Genomic DNA, 23,190 nt, shown 5'->3' with positions numbered 1-23,190 from the left:
ATGATCTGTTCATTAGGACATCTATTTCAATTGTTCCCCCCCCCCTCATTATAAATCGCGTGTCCATCAGAAGTGGCCATCAAGTGTTTAAAAAAGCATTGCCAGCACTCGTCCACTCTAGACGAGAAACAGGTGCATGTGAATTGAAACACACGCTAGTAGCAAACAGAATGGAAGCTGTTGTAATCTCAACAGTCCATTAGTATAATGAGTCTGATTTTTCAAAACAAAACAAAAAATAAAATAAAACATTTTTATTTAAAAAATTAATCTAATAAATACTTAACCTACATACAAAAACCAGCACACGCAATCTAATCTATAGAAAAATAGAATGAGTCTTTATATATACACAGTCGGGCCGGTGCTTGGTTGTGCTGTGTGTTGGGGGAGCCACGGGATCAATATATATGGCTTGTGTGCGTGATATGCTCTGCTGTGCTGTGTGTAATCAAGCTATGTACTCTCTCTTTGGTTCGGTCGCCAAGAGATATTTAAGTCGCCTCGCCACCAAAACCCGCGAACGAAGCAGCAACGTGAGGAGAGGCTATAATATATAGCTCTCAGCAGCACACAGCAGCTATAGCAGCAGCAGCACCTACAAAAAAAATATATATATCGGATGAATGCCGCAACCAAACAACTGCTGCGCGTTATAATATATAGGTCTGTGCTATGCGATTGCTGGCGTGATTCGTCCCGGCATATTATATATATATACGGCCTGGTAACAGCATCAGCAGCGTCTCTTTATTCTCTTTCACATTCGCTGCTGGGCCACTCGGTTCAAACATCAGCTGCTGCAATCTAAAAAATTCGCACTATAGGCTATTATTATAGGGGAGAGCTGTACTAGTTGACGCGATTTTTTGTTTTTTGGCCACCATACTTTTAAAAATAAACTTTCGATACTCCCGATTATCTTAAAAGAAAGAGGGGAGAATGAGCTATATGCCTCGTATTTTTAATTTACAGAAACTCACCTTTATTAGACCAAAAAATAGATGTGAAAACATAAAAATTAAAAGACGAGATGCCCCGTTGAAGGGGCACTTCGCTCCATGTATGGGGGCATGAAAGCCCATGTTATTCTTATGGACTAACAGTCCAAGGGACGGTACATCAGTAAAACGTATAAATAAATAAATAAAGTTAAGATTCAAAAGTATATTCTTGGTGGAAATGTTAACGATACATCAGTAAATTAAAAATCACAAATTAAAATGGCCATTCATCAATACAACTAAGAACAATCGAAACATAAAAACCGCTTACTCTTGGTCACACAGTTTTCGTGGGCCCACAACAAACATTTCACACATTGCACCCATTTTTCACCGGGCCTGCTTTCAGAGAAACTCTCTTGACACATGATACAGAAACAAGAATCAGTTAATCCATTTTGAGCACTGGAAGAGGGTCTGGGTAAATTTTGCACTGGAATGGTTGGGTTGTTGTTTTCTTGGTTTGCTCTTGACTTTCTGGCAGTTTTTTTCACTGGTTTTGGGGACTGGGGATTTAACTTTCTTCTGACTTTGCCAAGTTTCTTTTTCTTAGCATCAGTGGCCATCTTCTCCTTCTCAAGCTGGGCCTTAACAGGTGTGTCAGTTAGGATGGCAGTGCTTCGTTTTCGGCCAGTGCTGCTTCCTTTCCTCGGTCCAGCTTTAGGGTAGGGTCTCATAATTTCCACTGGATTTCTATTGGAATCCTCCTCGAGAACACCTCTCAGGTCAAATGTCTATAAAATAATTGAATTTAATGGCTGCAGCAAATATATTGAAATATAGTTACCTCTCCGTTTTGAACATCTAGTGAAATATTAACGTTTTCAACTGTCGCCAAAGGATCTTCTTCGAAAATAACCACAATGTTGTCCAAGTCGGGTAGAATTGTAGTTGAAACATTGGCCTCGATGTGGTTCTCTGGAACGGGAGTTTGGTCTTTTTGGACTAGAACGGGAGTTTGGCCTTCTACGACGATGTTATCGTTGGATGCTGGGATTTCTATGAAGTCATCAATAGGAGGGACTGGTGATGAATTCAAAGGACGATCCGTGACGAAAGATGGAGCAAAGTCGACGTCACCATCGAAGATAAATCTATTAAATGGGACTAGCCCGGCCACTCTAAACCCAGACGTGATGTTTGCTGGTGTTGTTGCAAGCGGGAAGGCTAATCCAACCAGCTCTGCGATGTTGTGTATGCTCATAGGTTTTCCTGGATGGTCCTTCATCCATGAACTGCAATACGAATTGTAGTATCTTTTAAATGGACCAAACACACTTCTGTCAAGGGGTTGAAGCTTATGAGAACAATGCGGAGGGAAAGTTATCATGACCACTCCGTTGTCTTTCGCCAAATTTAATACCTAGATAGATTGAACATACAATAAGATAAGAAATAATGAAAAGGGTAGAATTTGAATAGAAGCAATAGGCTTACCTCGATCGACAGATGAGAGGAGTGGTTGTCGAGAAATAAAACAACTTCGTTCTCTTTCGAAGGCCGAACGTTTTGTATGAAATGTTTCATGAACAAAACAAAATCTTTGTCTGACATCCAGCCAGACTTATTGGCTGATCCAACAGAACCAAGAGGGGCACCGTTGAGGAAATATTCCTTAAAATGAACTCTGAAATAAAGAGACAAATATGTTAGCAAAAGACGACATTTCAGTTAAAAGGAATGTTACCGTGGAAAGACAAAATATGGTGGAATAGACGTTCCTGTGGCAGATACTGCAAGGCAGACTGTAACCAGTGTGCCTCTCTCACCTGAAGTTATGGAACCAATTTGTTTTCTTCCTTTTCGAGCAATAATTCCATCAGGTGCATGAACTGTGGTAAAGCCAGACTCGTCAGCATTAAACCAACGAGAAGGTGGAATGCCTCTAGACCTTATGACCTCAACATTGTCAAAGAAGGAATCAACATTATGCTTGTTGAAGCTGGTAGCTCTGCTTAGAGATGTTGCCTGTGGTTTTCTGATTGAAAGGTCTTGATGTCTTCGCATGAAACCAGATAGCCAGTCTCTTCCAGCTTCCTTCTTGACCGACCAAGAAAGAGGGACAATACATTTTTCTTGGGTAGCGTACTGATAAGCCAATCTTCTCATGTCTTTGGTAGTGATTCCATGATAAATGTCACTGGCCCTTTTGACGTAACTGCTAAGATTGCTTTCTTGTTCGCTGCTGAAAACCTAGAGCGAACAAGAAAGAATTAACATTGCAACACATACACAGAAAAATTATAAGTAGATTTACCTTACGATGTTTTTGGTAACCCCCAATGCTTGTAGTTGCTTCAGCTTCATCTTGAATTCCAGCAGCCAAGAAATTTTTGACATATCTCAGTAGAGATCTTTTTGGGATGGAGGTTGCTTTGGAAACATCACATACTTTTTGTTTCTCAGCAACAACTTTCTTAACAGCTTTCAAAATGTAACCATCTGGATACATACAACGTTCAGTTTTTCTAATGTAATGCCTAACCATCTTACATTTAGCAAAAATTGACAGACTTTTTAAGACTCACCATTTTGACATTAGACGACAGAGATTTTATACCGTCAAACTGCCCCAACGTTGTCAGGCCATTTTGCCTCAAGAATAGGTGTCGTTAATCAAATTGATTTTTCAGTAACTCCTCTAATGAGAAATAATAAACTAAAATATCAGATTGAAAGAGGAAAGAATTTCCTTCAAGAATATTATTTGTTGAAAGTTTTATTCTATTTCTGAAACCCGTAAATTGAAAAAATCTGTCAAAGCTGATGACACGATTTTAAGGCGCCAAAATTATTGTTTCATTTATTACTGAACCCTTAGGACTTTTTTAATGATTTTTTTTTTAAACGATGGAGATTTTCGGGTTGCATAAGCGTGAATTTTTCCTACACTTAGGTTTCATTAAAACATATCTCAATATCGATAGTGCCAACATATACACTACCCTACTTGCCCCGTTCTCCCCTACTTGCTGCTCTAATTGTTATATAGAACATTCTTTGGTATTGTAATGGGAATTTACTGCTGGGGTTATAGGCCTATCAGCATAAAATGATTATTCGGTTGATGGAGAGATGGATTTATATTTCGACACGGCCCGACATTTATAGTTTATTGGGAATTCCTTTCATACATAATAATGGAAAAGGGACCAAGAGCAAATTGTTGAATGCACACATATATATTGACTTGATGGCTCTGCGGTTTGATCGACTGGAGATGGTGGTGTCTCCCTTTTGTATTGGATGGGCGGGGTTATAGCCTCTTATGATCAAGAAAATATTCTTTTGGAATAGATATATAAAATAGATGGCTGCCAGCACATTTCCACACACAAACAGACCGCGAATACACACAACATCAGCAGAGATGAGAGACGAGCGGCTATAATAAAGATCTCCTTTGACAATTGATGTGCTGGTCTATTATATATAAGATATTATATACGAAGGAACGCGGCTGCTGTTTGAAAAAGAACAAAAGAATCAAACTGCTTTTATATACGAAAGAAAATGTAAAGAAGAGTTCTGTATATTTTTATTTTTGGACAGATCAAAAGCCAGCAGCACCGAAATACAGTATATATCTAACGCGAAAATCTATCCATAAATTATACGAGAAGATTTGACGTGGAAATGATAATAACATATTATTGAAGCTCCGCCGATGCTGCGACCGTTTGAATTTGCATTTATCGCCATTTCTCTCTCTCTCTCTGATGGTGTGAAATCTTTGGATTTATTTATACTGGGCGCTTTGTAGCTGATGGGGAGGAGGGGGGGGGGGGTTGACGTGCTAATTTTCCCGTCTTTTGCATACGATGATGAGGTGGATGCTGCTGATATTATAGACAGCACACGGCATCGACTATGTATGTGCTTGCTGCTGTCCCTTTTCGGCGTCTGATTATTGATGATGATGACGACGATGTTGACTGTTTTGTGAATAATATTCCAGCTGGATGCTGTGATGATGGCACAGCTGTATAGCGCAATCATTTGGCATCAAGGACCCCGCGCCCGCTCTCTCTAACTCCCTGCAGCATGAAACCTCTTCATGATGAGACCTCATTATATTCGCCATTATACATTTCGTGACAAGCGTAGAGCGCACCAGAAAACGCAACAATTTCAGTCCAATTTTGCGTTTAGGCCTACCGGGAAAGTTTGTTAGACTGTTCGTATAATATATAGCCCAGCAATATCATATAGCTAGGCGTAATATAGTCTTCAATGATTCCTATAGTAGGCTATAGACCCGTTTTATGATAATGAAACGAGAAATATGTTGTCTGATGTTGTAGTTTCTTTTTTGTTTCACAACGTAATTGCCATTAGTAGGTACATATACGCAATTAATCGTATCAATAAATCATTTTAGCTATATAATCACAGAATGCGTACATGCCAGAAAAGTTTGTTACACGAACAATTTGTGTGTGTTGGGGATAAGTTTCCACTTCTCGTCTACAAATTATATCTGCCAAATATAATGATCACATTTCTGTAGTTGGTCGCGTCCAGCTAGTGTATAGAGTTATATATATAAACCCGGTAATACCAACAACAACAACGCCAGATGTTTGTGATATTCTCTATACAAAGGCTAATATATAGCTATACTATACTATAAGTTCTATTTAGTAGTTTTATATACATTTCTAGAAACTTTAGAAATGTGTCGGCCTATAATATACAGAACTACATATAGGCTATATGTACATATAAAAAAAGCCTATACTAAATAAGTTTATATAATACATAATATAACGTCTATATAGTGTGTGTAAATATTACATACGTATATATAGGTCAGGAAATATATTGCAAGTATCAAAATCCCCATCTGTTTCTTATTTTTGCCCAAAAGATGAAAGGAAACGAAAGTGTTCGCTGAAGCGTGATGCACACAATCAAGTGCCGCCGAGTTATTGTGACGTCAAACTTTTCTTTATAACTAATAATATTTCGACTCCATATAATATTTCTTTGTAGGCCTATGTGATGTTTATGTAGCCTATATAGTATATACTTCTTTTTCTATTTGTCTGCTGCCTTTTGCATCACCTCCCCTCCCCCCTATATAAGGAGAAAACGAAAGAAACTTTGGTTATTCTATTATTCGACGTGAAAGGGCCATGCACATCAGTTTCCTGGAAGGAGATGGAATCTTTTGATGGAAAGAGAGAAAAAGAAAAAAAAGGATATCAAGTTGTACACAGCAACATTTTACCTTATAGTATTTAGCTATATTTTTTGTTTTTTTATTTATCGTCGACTGCATTATGTAACGCGACAATGCAACGAGCGCCAAATGGAGGAGAATGGAGTGTCGGATACAACTAAAGAGTCTGTTCAGATTAATAATCGCCCACCGTCTCCAGCAACACTTTATATAATACAGACTGCCAGCACTGTATACAAAAGGCTCTTCTATATTATTGTTGAGATGCATCCGACTATCCGATATTCTAGCCCCAAATAGTCCTAGACATCTAATTGAGAGAAGCTATATGCTATTATGTAAGCAATTTAGGGTAGACCGGATAATTAGGGAAGAGGGGAGCTAGTTGGCAAGGTCACTTTTTGTGAATTAATTTGCATTTTTTGACCACACGTTTTGCAAATTGAATGAATAAATCAGATTCAGATTTCAATTCTCTATGAATTGATCGTATTTGTTTACAATGTTCATTTACACGAAATTGTGAAATTGAGAAAAACTGCAAAACAAAAGTCTGCCAACTTTCCCCACATACGGGGTAAGTTGGCAGCGGGCAGCTGACGATTCTCCATTGCTCCAAAATTTCTAGGTCGAATTTTGAAAACTTGCAACTCAGCATCTCGTGAGAAATCTGTATGACAACATGCCCCTCAAATTTGTGACAATTAACCCCACAGGGTGCTTTTCGAACAAATAAATTTATAACTAGATAACTTTTTAATGTAGGAATGTCGGGTTTCTTTTAAAAATAAGACAAACATTAATTCTGGTTTGTTTGGGTTTTCTGACACTCTTAGAGTTTTATACTACGAGAAAAATGAAAATTGCTGAGAGGCCCAAAAAAACTTCTTGTTGTTTTTTTTTCTTTTTGCTAAAACTCCCGTTGGGGAAGTCGTATACTTTTGAAATTTTGTATGAGCAATCTGAATGTTGTCTTTCATATTTGGTGTAAAAGGCTTGATTTGTTTTGGTCTGTAAGGGGTCTAACTAGCAAAATGCCAACTTACCCGACCTGCCAACTAGCCCCCGTCTCCCCTAACCATAGTATATATGATCTTTTGCAGGCAGAAAGCTTATTTCCTTGGCTAAACTTTGTGTATTTTGGTTTTCTATTTAAAGGTGCATAACTATTTCATTTTTAAATATGAAGCCGAATACCTACCATGGGGTAAATCGGCCATTTATTTTTGGGGCAAGTTGCCTCATTTACTTAACATTGTCTGCTAGCTGGGGCAAGTTGACCAATTCTTTTCGCCAGCTTTTACTTTTCTCTTGACGGCCAACTTTCCCCTGCTAGCGGTGGCGTTTTTCCCTAAAAGAAAAGTGATAAACCACTCAATACTACTATATATTTAAAACTATTACGTATTTTTTTTACGCTAAATTTTAGCCAAGATAATAAGCTTTAATAAAAAAAAATTTAACTATTCCAGTGAAAATTATGGAATGCAGTCCCGGGTGTGTAAAAAAAGGCCATCTAACCCCGGTCTCCCCTATATCATAAAAATGGAGCAAACAAATTTTGTATTTAACGAAAAGAAGATAAAACGTTTTTGTTAATGTTTATAAACGAATAAGTGGCAACTATACATAAATGATAAGATTTTTATGCCATTATCTTTGTTTTAATGAAAAATTAAAAAAAAATGTATGACAAAGGAAATAAAATGAAAACTATAACAGCCCAACTAATATAGGAAATGTGTAACATACAAAAATAGAACGAGAAATAAAAATCCAACAGAGAAGAATAGACGGAAATTGCTATACTATGGCGGACGCCCGGCTGGCGATGACGTGATATTATATCTAAACTATCGGGAGCAGCAGCAGGCGAAACAAATTGGCTTCCGCATTTTCAAACGTCGTGATATGTGTGCGGCAGATGTTGTGCGCTTTTCATTCATCATCATCATATAGCTCCCTGCTGCTGTGTGTCAGCAGGCTCTTATATTATACATATAATATGCGACATTCACGCTCCAACAATTTCCCTGCGTTTTATATTTTGAATAAATCTAAAATAATCAAACATTTTCAGCAGCAGCCAGCCCATCAGGAGCCAAAATGACAAATGTCAAAAAAAGAAGAAGAAAGATGATGAAGGCCCGCCTATAGCTAATAGCCTCAAGAGGAGACTCTATAATATGCTTCGGGATTAAATTTATATATTGGAAAGCATAAGAAAACAAACATAAAAAAGAGACAAAATAAAGTGCTCATATACTCGTCATCGCCAGCATTTATATATTAACGGAGAAATCCATCTCAAAAGGCTTTTATATTTGATGAGAAAAAAGCCTTTCAGCCTCAGCTGTATCAAAACATCATATTGTCAGCAGACAAATGAATGGGGATTAATTGTTTTTGGTGAGGGTCATATACAAGCATATGGGGCGTCAAAAAATGCACAGCATCTTTTGATAAAAACTTAGCAGCACCACCCTCCCTTGAATGATTCCATTTTGCTGTTGATGAGATGGCTCAGTATTACATATAGATATATCGCATTGAAAATGTCGATCGATTTTCTGTCATCATCACTGCTGCGCTGCAGCTGTATAGATATATTTAGACGTGTGCAGCAGATGTACCTAAGGACCCGTATACAGACAAGGGGCTCATGTATGTCATGTATATAATCTTTATTATAAATATGCTGCTGTGCTGCTGTGTGATTTTTTATATCAGTGAACACCAGCATGCACGCCGTTTTTTTTAAATCTTCAGTTGTAGCCTAGAAAATAATCAAAGTCTAGCTAGTTTTATAATTTACATGTATTATATCGATCAATAGGCTAAGTCACTTATTAAATTATTTTCTAAACTTACAGTAGGGGGAGAGGGGGGCTAGTTGGCAGCGTCACTTTTTGTGAATTTATTTGAATTTTTTGACCACACGTTTTGCAAATTGAATGAATAAATCAAATTCAGATTTCAATTCTATATGAATTGATCGTATTTGTTTACAATATTCATTTACACGAAATTGCGAAATTGAGAAAAACTACAAAAAAAGTCTGCCAATATGCCCCACCTACGGGGTAAGTTGGCCAATGCCAACATGCCCCTCAAAATTTCTGCCAACTAACCCCACCGGGTGCTTTTTGAACAAATAAATTGATAACTAATGTAGAAATGTCGTGTTTTTTTTAAAATAAGACAAACATTAATGCTTTTTTGCTTGGGTTTTCTGACACTCTTAGAGTTTTATACTATGAGGAAAATGAAAAGTGCTGAGAGGCCCAAAAAAAAACTTTTTGCCGTGTTTTTTTCTTTTTGCTCTAACTCCTGTTGGGGAAGTCGTATACTTTTGAAATTTTGTATGAGCAATCTGAATGTTGTCTTTCATATTTGGTGTAAAAGGCTTGATTTGTTTTGGTCTGTAAGGGGTCTAACTAGCAAAATACCAACTTACCCCACCTGCCAACTAGCCCCCTCTCCCCTAGGTTATCTATGTTTATTTAAAATTTTGTGTTTTACAAAATTTGAAACGAAGAACCTGCCCCAAATCACTGATATTTGTTGCCAGCAAAATTGCTTTATATTTAACATAATGAAGAATAGAAAAAGTGTGGGAAGTAAATCTAATTATTAGTCGTTTTACATAATACAATATTGGGGCTTTGAAAATCTTTTGATTTTTGTCTGGCCCCAGCACAGCCCCAAATCCATCCAATCATCATTTATATTAGAATGTTTTACATGTTGATTGATTATGCTGCTGGTCCATAATAACCAATGCTACCAAAGCGCACATTTCATTTAAATATTATTATCAGGCCAGCAAATATAGAGTCGATATTCTATGTTATATATATAAGTGTGAAAGCTGAAAAAGCTTTTTGGATATACAAAGAGGGCTATAATTGAATTTCAGTTGGACGCGCGCGCGTTTCTCTTATATATATAGACGTGTCATCGTGTGCTCTGATTGTAATATGCTGCTACTGCTGGCTTCTCGAAACCCCTGTTAATTAATCAATTTTCTTTTGAATTACACAGGGAATACATATCAATATTTTCGGAACCATCCAGCAGCTGCTGCTGCGACGGCTGCCGCCTTGATATATTACAGCACGGTCACCCACGCCCATCAGCACAAAAAGGATCAATATAGACATGTTTTGTTGTCATTTATAAGCCAATAAATAACAACCACGTATATAGCATATACAGCTATATATATCTCGCCAGCAGTGGAGAGAATATATATATTACGTAATGCTACTTTGAAAGGAAGACAAAAAGAAACACCAGCAGCAATTTCAAGAATCTAAAATCGTCAACTGTTGAATACATCAAACACACCAGAGAGAATAATAAAAGAGAAGCCTACAGAAAAAATGCCAACAATGCGACACAGCACAGACCCCTGTGCTCAATTCAGGTGAGTTCAATATTTGATTTTCGTCAATTGTCCTTGTTCTTTCTTTGAACTATACACATTTTTTCAAAGTTGAAACGTATGTATAGTATATAGGGGAGAGTGGGGCGACTGGCAAATTGTTTTTCTCTTATAGCTACCATTCCATTATTTTCTAACGGATTTAGATTCACCAAATCTTAAAAAAAAGAGAATAATTCCTGCTTTTAATGGTGATTTTTTCAATTCAATCTAAATAAATTAAGACTAGGTAATTGCCGATTAAAAAAAAAAAATAGAGCAAACTCGCCCCAGACACGGGGTCACTTGCTCACACCACCGGGGTCTCATGGCCCCTGTATTTCTTACGGGAAAACCGTTGACTGACAGTAAAAACTCAAAATTAAAAAAAAAATAACCCAATTAGGTAACCCACCAATTGAACATAAAAAAGGTTAAACAAGCATGATAGAAGACTAAAAACACGAAAAAAGTCGAACACAAATAATTTCACTGCTTTCATATGCAACTTTATGTAAGCCAAATAGCCCCGACGTTGTTTGGCAACCCGCCCCCAACAGAGGGGTCTTAGTATATTATTGAATATCTCTTATTTAAATTATTTTAAATATAAAACAAACTAAACAGGCTTGAAGAAGAGATAACGTAGAATATTTTTCATATTTTTTCTAATAACTTTAAAGTAATCGGGAAAGCCGATAACTAATTCGAAAGTCAAGGTAGGACGACCCAATTTTAAGACGAAAATTTTATTTTATTCTTAATTCCTCAACCGGTTGTCGTACTACCATGAAATTTTGTTTTAAGATGCGCATTATTAACATCTACATTTCCTGATTTTTTCAATATTTTATTGCAATTTTAACCCATCAAGAAATCAATTGAGCCAACCGACCCGAACGCTAGATCGCCCCACTCTCCCCTGTAGTAATAGACTATGCGTGATTAGGGGAGAGGGAGGCTAGTTGTCAGGTGCATTTTTCCTGAATTTTTTTGAATTTTTTGAGTACACCGGAGTACACTACTGCTAAAATTAATTAATGAATCAGATTCAGATTTCAATTCTCTATGAATTGATCGTATTTGTTTATAATGTTCATTTACACGAAATTGAGAATTGAGAAAAAAGTCAAATTTGCAAAAAAAAGTCTGCCAACTTGCCCCTCCTACGGGTTAAGTTGGCTGCTGACGATTCTGCATTTCTCCAAAATTTCTAATTCGAATTTTGAAAACTTGCAACTCAGTATCTGGTGAGAAATCTGTATGCCAACATGCCCCTCAAAATTTTTTGACAACTAACCCCACAGGGTGTTTTTCGAACAAATAAATTGATAACTAGATAACTTTTTAATGTAGAATTGTCGGGTTCCTTTTAAAAATAAGTCAAACATTAATTCATTTTTGCTAATGGGTTTTCTGACACTCTTAGAGTTTTATACTATGAAAAAAATAAAAAGTGCTGAGAGGTCAAAAAAAAATTTTGTCGTTTTTTTTTCTTGTTGCTATAACTCCTGTTGGGGAAGTCGTATACGTTTGAAATTTTGTATGAGCAATCTGGGTGCTGTTGTTTTTCATATTTGGTGTTAAAGGCTTGATTTGTTTTGGTCTATAAGGGGTATAACTAGCAAAATGCCAACTTACCCCACCTGACAACTAGCCCCCATCTCCCCTAATTCATCTAATTCATGCGAAAAAGAATATGGGCAATAGAATGCCGCGGAGAACTAATATAGACAGCCCTGAGGCTATATATGCGTGGAGAGTATATGAATATATAAATAAGACAAAAGATATATGCTGGGGGGTATAGAATAAGCTGCTCATTAGTCTCATCTCGTTCGTGTGATGTCGATATAATAAGGCTCATTATCATATACGTGATGCGTACCTTTTGTGTGCTGCTGCTGCTGAGTATCGTCTCTTTTTCGCCTCCCGGTTCTATGTGGTTCGTTGGGTGCACTGTTATAAGACTTTAACAAATGAACCCCTACTGTCTTTTGCCATCAATTCTGGCCACGATGAGGCATATAAGGCTTCTCTTTCCCAACGCGTATAGTAGTTAATATTGGTCGTTTCTAAATTTTGAAAAATGTGGCGTGATTGCTAAAGACAACGCCCAGAGGGTTTGTAGAATCTGGGGATTTTCCCAAATTTGAATAAAGTTATACTTTTAATATATTTGTGCAACGTAGTCAAGCATCGCATTCAATTATATTAACATAAATTTGTCGTTTGACAACTCTGAAAATGTTAGCAGTGTGCTAGTACTATACACACTGACAACTTATCCCCCCCCCTCGGGGATGTAAGAATAAATTAGAAAGCTTATTTTCTGTTTGTTTTATGTATTAAGTCTCGTCCAATGTTAAAGTTTCAAAATAGTTTAGAAATGGGCAGATGAGAAATAAAATAAAAAGCAGACAACTTATAAGAGTTTATGTATATAAGAGCCCTAACCTATTTCTCCGTGCAATTTCACTTCAAAACAATCTCGTAGTTTGTCGGCTTGTTCGGCAAATTGTTTTTTAAACATATTTCAAACATTTTCAAAATTTTAGAAGAATTTGATCAATTCGGGAATGAAATGTTGGCATTTTTTTACCGGGATTTAAAGAATTTAGGGAAATTTTTTAGTTTTTTTTTTCCAAGGTTAGTTTTCAAGGAATCAAGTTGACAGTTTTATTTTATTTTATTTTTTTAGGTTTTCATTTTATTGGATTTGAAGCTGTGTTATGCGAATTTGTGGGGCGAAATGTTTTATAGCCGAGCTTCAGATATAGTTTATTTTCAAAAATAAAATTGTTTCGCTTCAATTATTCCTGTCGATTTTTTCTGTTAAAGAAAAGATACTAATCCCGAAAATTCCAGTTATTATATTTACTTGTTGGGTTTTTGATGAAATTATTATTCTTTTTTGTTGTTGTTATCGTTTGGATTTATTCATACGTGAATTCATTTGAATATAATTTACTTTGTTATACATGCTGTATAATAGAATGCTCGGTCATCCGTGCTCAGCGAGTCAACACCCTCAGCCGCAACTGCTGCCGTCCGTGTACCAGGCGGCGCTCAATCACGCCGGGCCCTACGGTCACGGACGGACCATTTCGCACACACCGTGGGAGGCCGTCACCTTCGTCGCTGTAAGTGCGGTAATAGGCGTCATTTATCTATCAATAAATCAATCTCTTTCTTTTGTTATTGTGTAATGTACCAGCATGAAAAATGTATTTGTGTCAGACCAGCAAAGTTTACATTACATTTTCAAATACGGTTTATAGAACGACATTTTATCATAAATATGATATGTGCACAATAGAAATATCTCGTGTTACATCAGACTTGGAAACAGAAATTTTCACTCGAACAACTTGAGCGAAAACCAAAATGAAATTTGGAAGAAAAGCTTTTTGTAGAAAATCCCAAATCCTTGCACATTTGTTAATGAGAGAATGTAATAGCCTATCAATAATTTATTATTTTTTCGATGAAATCATTTCTCTATAGGTATAGTTATACACCAATTGTGGTGTTTATGTACATATATATTTACCTCACCCATTACTATCCCTTTCTTTTTCCCCCGCGGGGTTGATGTTACGAAGAAGGAAGGAGATTTAACTACCAGTAATAATAATGCGAACATTTCTCCGAACTTATGTAGAGTTATAGTATAGTGCATATAATAAGTGGCACAAGATAACGTCTAATAACAGAGAAACTTGGCCAAAACCCTTGCGCTCAACATCACAAGAATATAAAAGTTCCCTCCTACATGATGCACATGCAGAGTCATCAAAGGAACATGTGTATGTGCATGCACATACCACAGGTTCCGCTTTTGCAGACACTATACCGTAATATATGTGCTGCTGCTGTGTTTTTAATGAGCTGTTTATGTAGCCTAATATCATTTCTTATCTATCTGCTGTAATATCATAATATCATCAAGACGCAACACCCTCTCCGACTTGATATTTAGATATCTAGTTGATTGCGTTGCGTTAAGTACTAGGGGAGAGTTGTACTAGTTGGCGTTTTTTTTCGTTTTTGAGCCCCCACTTCTTTATTTCTCAATATTTTTTTATCCCCGCTAGGCTTAATAAAAAGAGGAAAAAATTAGCTATCAAAAGCGTATTTTTAGTTTCTGACAATTTGCTTCGTTTGAAACCAAAAGCGCTTTGAAAATGAAGGAGCGTGGGTTGAGTCGGGGGGCAACATGATCATGTACGCGGGGTAGGACGGCCCATGTTATTCTTACGGGCTAAAAGAACACCTGGCGATGGCGCCATCAACTAAATTTTCCGAAAAATTTCCCCTCCCATCTCTAACCCAGCCACACAAGTTGCCCCGAGAAAAGGTTTCTTTGTTATTATTGCGTTTTCAAGCAATAATTTTGTTAATAAAAATAAATAAAAAATTGGTTTCTGAAAGAGGAAAAAATTTCCTTTCAGAAATTAGTTTTTTTTTATAAATTTTAAGTTAACTAGGGAATTCCACAAAAGAAAAAAAAAACGAAATGGACGACACGAATTAAGGGCCAAAAAATTATTTTAGTTGTTGTTTCCATACTAAATGGACTATTTCCTAAATATATATTTTTTTAAAGATGCGTATTATTAAAAACTATAACTGGTAATTTTTTTAAATGCAACCCTTGATCGCAAGAGGACGAAAAACGCTGGGTGCCAAGTTACCCACTACCTCAGTTGCCCCGTTCTTCCCTATATATATTCTATATAATATGATATACATACGACGAGGATCGTTATTATAATAATGTGTATAGTCTGTATTGAACGCTGCAGCAGCGTATTAGTCTATGTATAGTATACGCTCCATAATGGAATGGCGAACGATTTCAAACGAACCATGGCTTGACATGCAGAGTGGACTTGAGAGATACCCCCCAACCCTTCCCTATATTCCACAGTAGATATGATTATTATATTTTAACGATCCGCTTCGGCATTCAGTCAGTTTCATCATCATATTATATATTTTTTCTAATATGATAAAAGGTAAAGTCCAATTCAGAAATGAAATCGAAAAGTGAATTCGTAATAATATAATATAGCCTATAGTGGAGGATCCCCTTTCGCATAATGTAACACATGACAATCATCTATATGCAAAATGTCGTTAGAAGTCTGTATCAGAAATTGATTAGGTCGTCAAATTTTATATTATAACTCTCCTCTGCATCTCACAACAGTCGAGGGAAATTAATGATATCATTCGACTATACGTATCGAGCAGTGATTTTCCACTTCCACGAACAGATTATGCAATGACGATCGACGACGACGACCCCAACCCTGAAACTAGGTATAATATACATCTATGCTGCGTTACATAGCAGCAGCACAGTATAGATTGCATTATATATCGATCGACGATCGATCTATACTGCCGGAAGCAGGAAACATCGGGAAATATCTACTCTCGTCTAGCTTTATATATAAAGCTAGATACTAATTCCTTGATTGTTGCATTTTCGACAGCATTGCTGCATGTTCGTCGTCTTGACTTTAGTCCTATAACATATTGATCGACTTATGCGCGTGTTTAATAGTTATCGGATGATTGGGTAAATTTTCCTTATGGCCTATACTCCCCATGTGTGTGTGTAGAAAATAAATTTTTTTAATTATTTCCTCATCATCGACCCACATCGCAGTTCCCTTTATATTCCTGTGGTTTCCCTTTGAAAACCGTATAGGACAGATAGGCTATTACGTAAAAAGTGGGATGTATTATAATATATATATTTATAGACTTGTGTAATCATATGCGAGCTAGTCGGAGCTATAGTCCACGGCTAATTGGGAATCCCAAGACGATTAACTTTTAGACATCATATTACAGCAGAGCGAGAGAAAAAGATGGTGCGATAAATAGGACACATTATTATTGTATAACTGTGAGATGCGTCAAGAGTTTTGTTGCATCACTGGCAGAATAATAATTTTTTATTAAAAGAGCATTAAATATAAATAACGTAGGCTATGTGGGATGCTGCTGTGATTTTTTTGTTTTTCCCTCTCTACTACGGACTACTGATCCGTCCAAAGTGCATACATGTTCTATTCATGGGTGAATGAAACATCGCGTAGGTGTCATTCTATGTAGGAGGCATCAGCACCAAAGTAAAATATAGAAATAAACTATAGGTCTATTATATATCTATACATGGAAAAATAAATATAGGAACAATCGAAACATTTATAAGTTTTATGAATCGCATGCAAATGTAGCCTACTCATAGTTAATTTGAAATAAATTTCTTTGAATAAAAGGATTTAGTTCAGTATTATACAATACAAATTTATACTATATGAGCCTTTTTTTTATATATAAACTTATATAATAATGGTCTTTCTCTTATCTTTAAGATCGCCGGACCCTTAATTGTATTACATATGATATTAGATCCCATCACGCGCACACAGCAGGACTAAAAGTCAATCTAATCCTTTTCCAGTCTATATAATACTATTTTCCCGTGGGGCGTTATTCACGTTACAGCAATTTCAGTTGTAGGGGGGATATTATGTACCTACATAGCCTCCGGATTATTATCTACATAGAGACTCGGAGTTAATAATGGCCAGAGAAGTTGATAGCCTATATATAACTATAAGGCGCAGCAACGAATAGATGCTCAGCGTATCTAATTACATAGGATAGAGGGTCTCTATATGTATACGAAACATCCATTTCCAAACTTATATCGGACCTTCTGAATTAACATTAGATATATTTCAATAGTTAATTATATTTAACTTTGAATACATTATATGGTATGCCATAAAATAATGGTCTAAGCTCCTTTTTGTACTACATGGGAAAATCTTGTCTTACCTATATACATACTGTCACATTGATAGTCTATGAAAAAAAGTAAATCAGATGATCTGTTATTGACTTTTGTAATATAGTTGTACACATACAGGGATAGCCTACATACAGTATGTAATACTACAAGTAATATGCTGGTGCATTACAATATAGTTTCTCTTCTGTATTAGAGTGCTGCGGGGGAAGGGGGGGTACTCTCAACAACTTTGAAATTGTATACTAGGATACTCCGTCTATACACACACACTGTCATCCAGCCCGTGTCATTCGTCTCTCCTGTATAGAAGAAAAATCAAAAAGGAAAATCAAAATGGATATTGTGCTGTGTATATAGTAGAGCGCGATCGATTGGGCATCAAAGCTGTGCGTGATGCTGCATTATTCCCAATTTTTCCTTTTCTTACATTTCAAATGAAAAGAAAAGAAAACGAGAGAGAAGAAGAAGAACACGAAAAAAATGTCACACATTCGTGACTCGGTCTGTTGCGGAAGAAATCGATTTTTACGTCTCCAACAACCAATGGCGTGTATAGACTATATTTATATAGAGCCTACTGGCTATAGATATACCGTTACAATTTTATTCCCTTTACATATGCACGAGCTGCTGTGTACACACATACTCCATGCAAGAGCCAGTTGAGCCAGCGGCGCTGCAGCAGTATTGCGCTTGTATATTTTTCTTTCAAATTTCCCGCCGCAATTATTCCAGCAAAAAGTGCAAAGTTAATTTCCTAACTCATCTGCTGCTGCTGCAGTGGGATCTATACATGTACGACTAGCACATTCTTTACCCACCCCCTAGCTATATATAACATACAAAACTTTTTGGGAGGCATCCGTGGCGCGGGGACATGAAATGAACAAGTTTCTCTTTTGTATAAACATTTCGAAATGATCTGAGTGCGCAGCAGACGAACTTGTGATAGTAATTGATACAATTTATTCGCTGAGCGGTTTTTTTATTTGTTTTGCGTTTCAAATGATGAAATAAAATCAATTAAAATGAATTGATCAAATAAAATTCGATTCTATATTTAATCAGATCGTTTTAGTGGCGTACATCGCCGTGCTGGGTTACCTGGCGACGCGGGCCCTGCGCCAGGTGCCGCGCGGGTCGGCGGTCGGCTCTTTGCCCGGCGGCCTCCTAGACACCCGGATCGTCTACAACGCCAAGACCGACTCTTGCCAGCCGCCGGTGCCGGCCGAGATGATCGATACGCCCGACGGCTCCTTTGACGTCTGATCAATCACGGCGACAGCGGCGACGGCGGCGGCGTCACGTTCGCACTCGCCTGCAACCTCTGCTGCTGCTGGATGTGCTGGCCCATTGTCTTTTGGGACTTTGGCTGCTGGGCGTGTGCTGGTGTCGTTCAACGCTTTTCCTGATTACATTTCTTCCCAACACCTTTTGATTTTCTACATAAAAGAAGAAACAAAAAATGAGCCGTGAATAATACAAATAATGAATAACAAAAAAAAACTATTATATAAAATGATGATGATTCAAGAAAGATTGTATGACGCAATTGTATAAATATTTACGTGTCGTTTGATGCATTTTTTTTCCAAAAAATTCCTTTACAATAATTTGTTCAAATTTTTCCCGGTCATGCCCCATTCGTTTTTTTCTTCTTCTTTCTTTTTCCAACAGATTCCAAGCGCGGTTCTTACGTAATCCTCACATTCCAGATAAATATCCAGTCAAAATTACTAATTGAAAAAATATCAGTGGCGGGCGAAAATTCAATTTCTGTTGATAGGTATTCATAAACCTTTACGTACAAAAATAATTACACCCATCAAAACTGGTCAAGTTCATTTTTTAATATAATATCGCTTGATTTGTCTATTTTGCGCCCATCAGTTTGAAAATAATCATTAAAAAATAAATAAAATAAAAGTTGGTGCTTCTCCCGGACGAGTGTCTATAACATTTTAAGTCTCTCCCGGGGTCTCTCCTCCAACGGCCATCGAAACCAATCACAACCAGTCGATGAAATTCAAATGAAACTGAAAGAAAGAGATTCCTGTATATTATAAATACAACAAAGCGAGTGTCGGGTATAGGGGAAATTGCACTCAAAAAGTCAAAAGGCAGTTAACAACAATTATTTTTTTTCTTTTTTCCATTTGCATTTCGTAATCTCAGAAAAGCGGAACCTCAACTATAATGGCGTTTCACTAGCGACCGGGGCACACTTTTTTGACATTCCAAACATTCTTCAAGTCTCTCTCGACCGATCGATCAATCGAAACAAATCAAACCAAATATTTCAAAATAACAGAAAAACGATTGACTTTTCCCGCTTCCAAACAAAATGATCCCGCAACTCGAATTGAACAACTTTTTTGGTTTTCATTTTTTTTTCTTTCCGTCTGTATGAATTGCCAGTTCGTTTCTGAATGGGGGGGAAAAATGGAAATATAATAATAAACGGGGAGAGATTCACTTAATTAGCAAGGCCTTCAAGAGTGTTATGAGTTAAACGAAGGGAAATCAAATCAATTTTCAACCGAGGGTCGGCAAATCGGCCAAACGGACGATAGCCGGGCCGAATTGGCGATCCAGCTCTTGACGTTTTCGCTCGCGATCATCTTCGCTGTTTAGCAACGAGGAGCGCTCCTCCTCGACGTGTTGGGCGTCGTCAACTGTTGGTGGGCGGACCGCCATCGCCGCTAACGACTGATTTCGCTGGACCAGATGCTGGTGGATCATACGGAAGGAATCCATCAACTTTGATTCGTTGTCTCGGCTCCTAGGACGGAGGCAGTCGACGAAATGAGCGGGGTGATTGGCTGCCGGCCCGCCGACGTGCTGGCCGTCCATTTCCTGCTGGTCCATGTAGCTGATTAGATTGGCGAATTCCTGGGGGACGCGGAATCGTGAAAAGGACGAGCAGACGTCCGGGACGGATCCGCCTTCCGGCTGGACGACGACAAATTGCTGGAGAACGTCGCGCTCCTTGAGTTTGAGCCGGCGGCTGATGCGCATGGCCAGCAGCTCCAGGGCCAGGTCGAACGTGTGGCGGTAAATGGGCGAGCGCTGATCGGTGGCGGGTGGTGGTGGGGCCACGACGGCCACCCAGTCGGCCGTCTCCATGGATTCCGTGTACCAGAGCAGCGGATCCTTGTGCCGGCTGCGGGGGATCTCGACGAAATCGACAAGGACCTCAAATCCGCCCCACTTTTCCAGGAAGAGCTTCAGGGCTTCGATCCAGCTGTAATCGCTGGCCGTCGAGTCGTGGGCCAGCAAAACCGTTTTGCGTCGGATCGGCTCTTTCTTCATCCCTTTACAAACGGAAATGTAAAAACGTGAGATTGCTGCTGGGCAGAACAGTAAAATCCATTATTTTTAACTGTCGTATTTACCCGATAGTATCAGCTGAATTTTCTTGCGGTAGCCCATGCTCACACACAAGGCCACAATTACCAAAACGCCAAGGACTGGCAGGAAGAAAATGTAGTTCCCATGGAAATCTGCCAACGTAAAACCAACAAAAGAATAAGATGGGGGGAATAATAAAAACTTTGGGCAAACCAAAAAGTTCAATGGCAGCATTATAACTGACCTTGAATGATGAAAAAGGACGATGTGGCTTGGTAACATGACGTGGACAGGATGTTGCAATTTGGATCTTCGATTTTGATGGTGAAATTGCCAGAGATTGACAGTTTGCCCAGAGAAACTGTCAACGAGTCCTTGAACCTGGAATTTCAACAATTGGGAAAGTTAGTAGGCTACAGGTGATGGTCTGTTTGATTGGATACCTGCTAGTAAACGTTGAAGAGTTGCTCAGATCCACCAGATGTTGTAACGCAATGTGGCAATTGTTTTGGTGCCACTTGCAGACAACAATTAGATAGGTATTGTTCGTTTGGAGCCCAGATGTCTCCTGGAAGGTGATGACAATATTCGGGCTGTGATGCAGGTGAACATACAAAAAGCCATGTCCATTCCTGACATCTTTCTCTGTATGGGAAACAAAAGAATATGTTAAAAAATAAGCTCAAGACTAGGAAGAGATTAAAGTTTTACCAGTAGGGAGTTGGAATAAATACAGCCCATATTTGGGACCGTTGAGGAATTCCAGCTGAAATGGTTGGCCTTCAAGTTGTCGACTGTGAAACACACAGTCATACCACAAAGAATCAAAGGGTTGAGCTGCGTTGGAACTCGTTGTAAAATTGATGCAGAAAGCAAAGTTGTTGATGGAAGTCTCGTGGAACCTTATCTTGACTTTGCTGGACGAAACATTGGACAAGGTGAGGTTGAGAGCTGTGCGGTACAATGGCAAGGAGGGATAAGGCATGTGCCTGTAGATTTCCAGGTGAACACCACACCCGTCATGCTGGCAGATATCTTCACGATTCCACTTCTGCCCACCACAGAGGAGAGGATGAGTGTTGTTGGCCGCTTCCACTGTGCACACTTGAGAGTTCTGCTGGGCTGCTGGGCTGCTGCTCAGTTGATGGAGGCAAGATTGTGATGGAATACGAGAGCAGAGATTCGATGAATTTGTTCTAGCAAATAGCTCGCTGTCGACGCTCGTCAGCACCAGCAAAATGAACAACGAGAAAATCCACTTCATTTTCACTAGGATTTAGATTGGAACTGACGGAGAGCTGCGAAACATGACTACCGAATTGGATCACGGCCAACGTAGCTGCTACCTGTAATCACTTTGACATTGCTCTTTTTTTGCAGTAGCTATAGTTAAGGCCTAATCCTTTCTATTTCCACATTGTCAGAACAGCAGAGCTCTGTCGGCCAACCGTGAATTATACAAAGTTATAAGCAGCATATACACACGTTCTACTGGACGTGATAATAACAAGTGATGAGAGAATAAATAACATGTGTTTTTCTACCGGGACAAGGTTGCCACAGCCATCTATGAACCATTAAAGGAAATCATATCTTTGTACCTGTTACCTGTCTGCTGTCTCCCAGTCGAAAACGGATGCTGCACCTAACCGGTTATCGAGCTTTTAAACGACACGTTTTTAAAAACAAAATAAAAAAGACTTTTAAGAACCAGTTTAACTCGCTGGCTTTGACATTTAATTGTGTCAGCTCTGTAATACTTCAAACTTTTTGGCCGAGATCAAAAACAGCATGTGGAGCATTTGCGGTGACCGATAACAAGTTATAAAATATATTCAAATGACGATATTAATTCCCTTTCACCGTGCGAGTCGTTAACCGGACAGTATAACCAACGAATAAATTAGAGTCTTTTTTTTAATTCGCCAAAAATAGAAATTTCGAAAACGAAACCACCACCACTATTTAGGGCGGAAAACGTTATTGGCGTGGTGAAAATAATTTTCTGTCAAACTTGTCCGCAACTTGATAAGGTTGTTTGTTTGGGGTTTTTGGGTTTTTGGCGTCCGAAATTTCCCTCACATGTACATTATTCCCGTCTCCGTAAATGTTGAAATGAGTTCTTGTTTTTTTTTTTTTTTTTTTTTCAACAAATCAGGACAGGAGAAAACGCATGTCAATAACATTTGGCGTCATGAAATTCATATTTGACAGTTATTGGCGAGACAGAAATGGGAACGTATTACAAAGGAAGCGCATTCATATAGCTCAGCCTGCTGCCGTTTCGACCTTCATCCCAATTTAATTTTCTAGACTAGTAGCGAAACGGCATAGACAACCTTGATGTTGTTTATTACTACATGGATGCGCATGTATGCACACAATG

General features: G+C 38.1%; 2 protein-coding genes across 3 annotated transcripts in view; one reads left to right on the top strand and one right to left on the bottom strand.

The window, feature by feature from the left end:
- Window positions 1-18,942, top strand: part of LOC124321251 — a 36,831-nt gene extending 17,889 nt beyond the window's left edge. Inside the window, exons 2-4 of one of the 2 annotated variants that reach the window (XM_046784159.1) lie at window positions 10,234-10,618; window positions 13,611-13,758; window positions 18,522-18,942. In XM_046784159.1, coding sequence (XP_046640115.1) covers window positions 10,575-10,618; window positions 13,611-13,758; window positions 18,522-18,722 — 393 coding nt within the window. In that variant the 5' untranslated portion in view covers window positions 10,234-10,574 and the 3' untranslated portion in view covers window positions 18,723-18,942. Of the gene's footprint in view, window positions 1-10,233; window positions 10,619-13,610; window positions 13,768-18,521 lie in introns of both variants that reach the window. The other variant, XM_046784158.1, reaches the window with a different exon arrangement.
- A 552-nt stretch (window positions 18,943-19,494) lies between these two features.
- On the bottom strand, window positions 19,495-22,337 carry LOC124321250. Its single transcript, XM_046784157.1, has 5 exons — window positions 21,516-22,337; window positions 21,248-21,449; window positions 21,049-21,185; window positions 20,849-20,956; window positions 19,495-20,767 (listed from the first exon to the last, which is right to left on the bottom strand). Exons 1-5 carry the CDS (start codon window positions 22,066-22,068, stop codon window positions 19,989-19,991), a joined length of 1,779 nt encoding a protein of 592 aa, XP_046640113.1. The 5' UTR covers window positions 22,069-22,337; the 3' UTR covers window positions 19,495-19,988.
- Between the last annotated feature and the right edge of the window lie 853 nt (window positions 22,338-23,190).

Source organism: Daphnia pulicaria, chromosome 1 (genome assembly GCF_021234035.1).
Source record: "Daphnia pulicaria isolate SC F1-1A chromosome 1, SC_F0-13Bv2, whole genome shotgun sequence".
NCBI classification, from domain to species: domain Eukaryota; kingdom Metazoa; phylum Arthropoda; class Branchiopoda; order Diplostraca; family Daphniidae; genus Daphnia; species Daphnia pulicaria.
The sequence above is the reverse complement of the archived record's forward strand: the minus strand, read 5'-3'. Positions and strand labels throughout refer to the sequence as shown.

Excerpts from the sequence above, each read along its gene's own strand:
- LOC124321250 (XM_046784157.1), bottom strand. The coding sequence starts at position 22,068 with ATGAAGTGGATTTTCTCGTTGTTCATTTTGCTGGTGCTGACGAGCGTC. Across the intron at positions 21,450-21,515 it reads TTTATTCCAACTCCCTACTG|AGAAAGATGTCAGGAATGGA; the intron begins GTAAAACTTTAA and ends TTTCCCATACAG. Across the intron at positions 21,186-21,247 it reads TCTTCAACGTTTACTAGCAG|GTTCAAGGACTCGTTGACAG; the intron begins GTATCCAATCAA and ends TTGAAATTCCAG.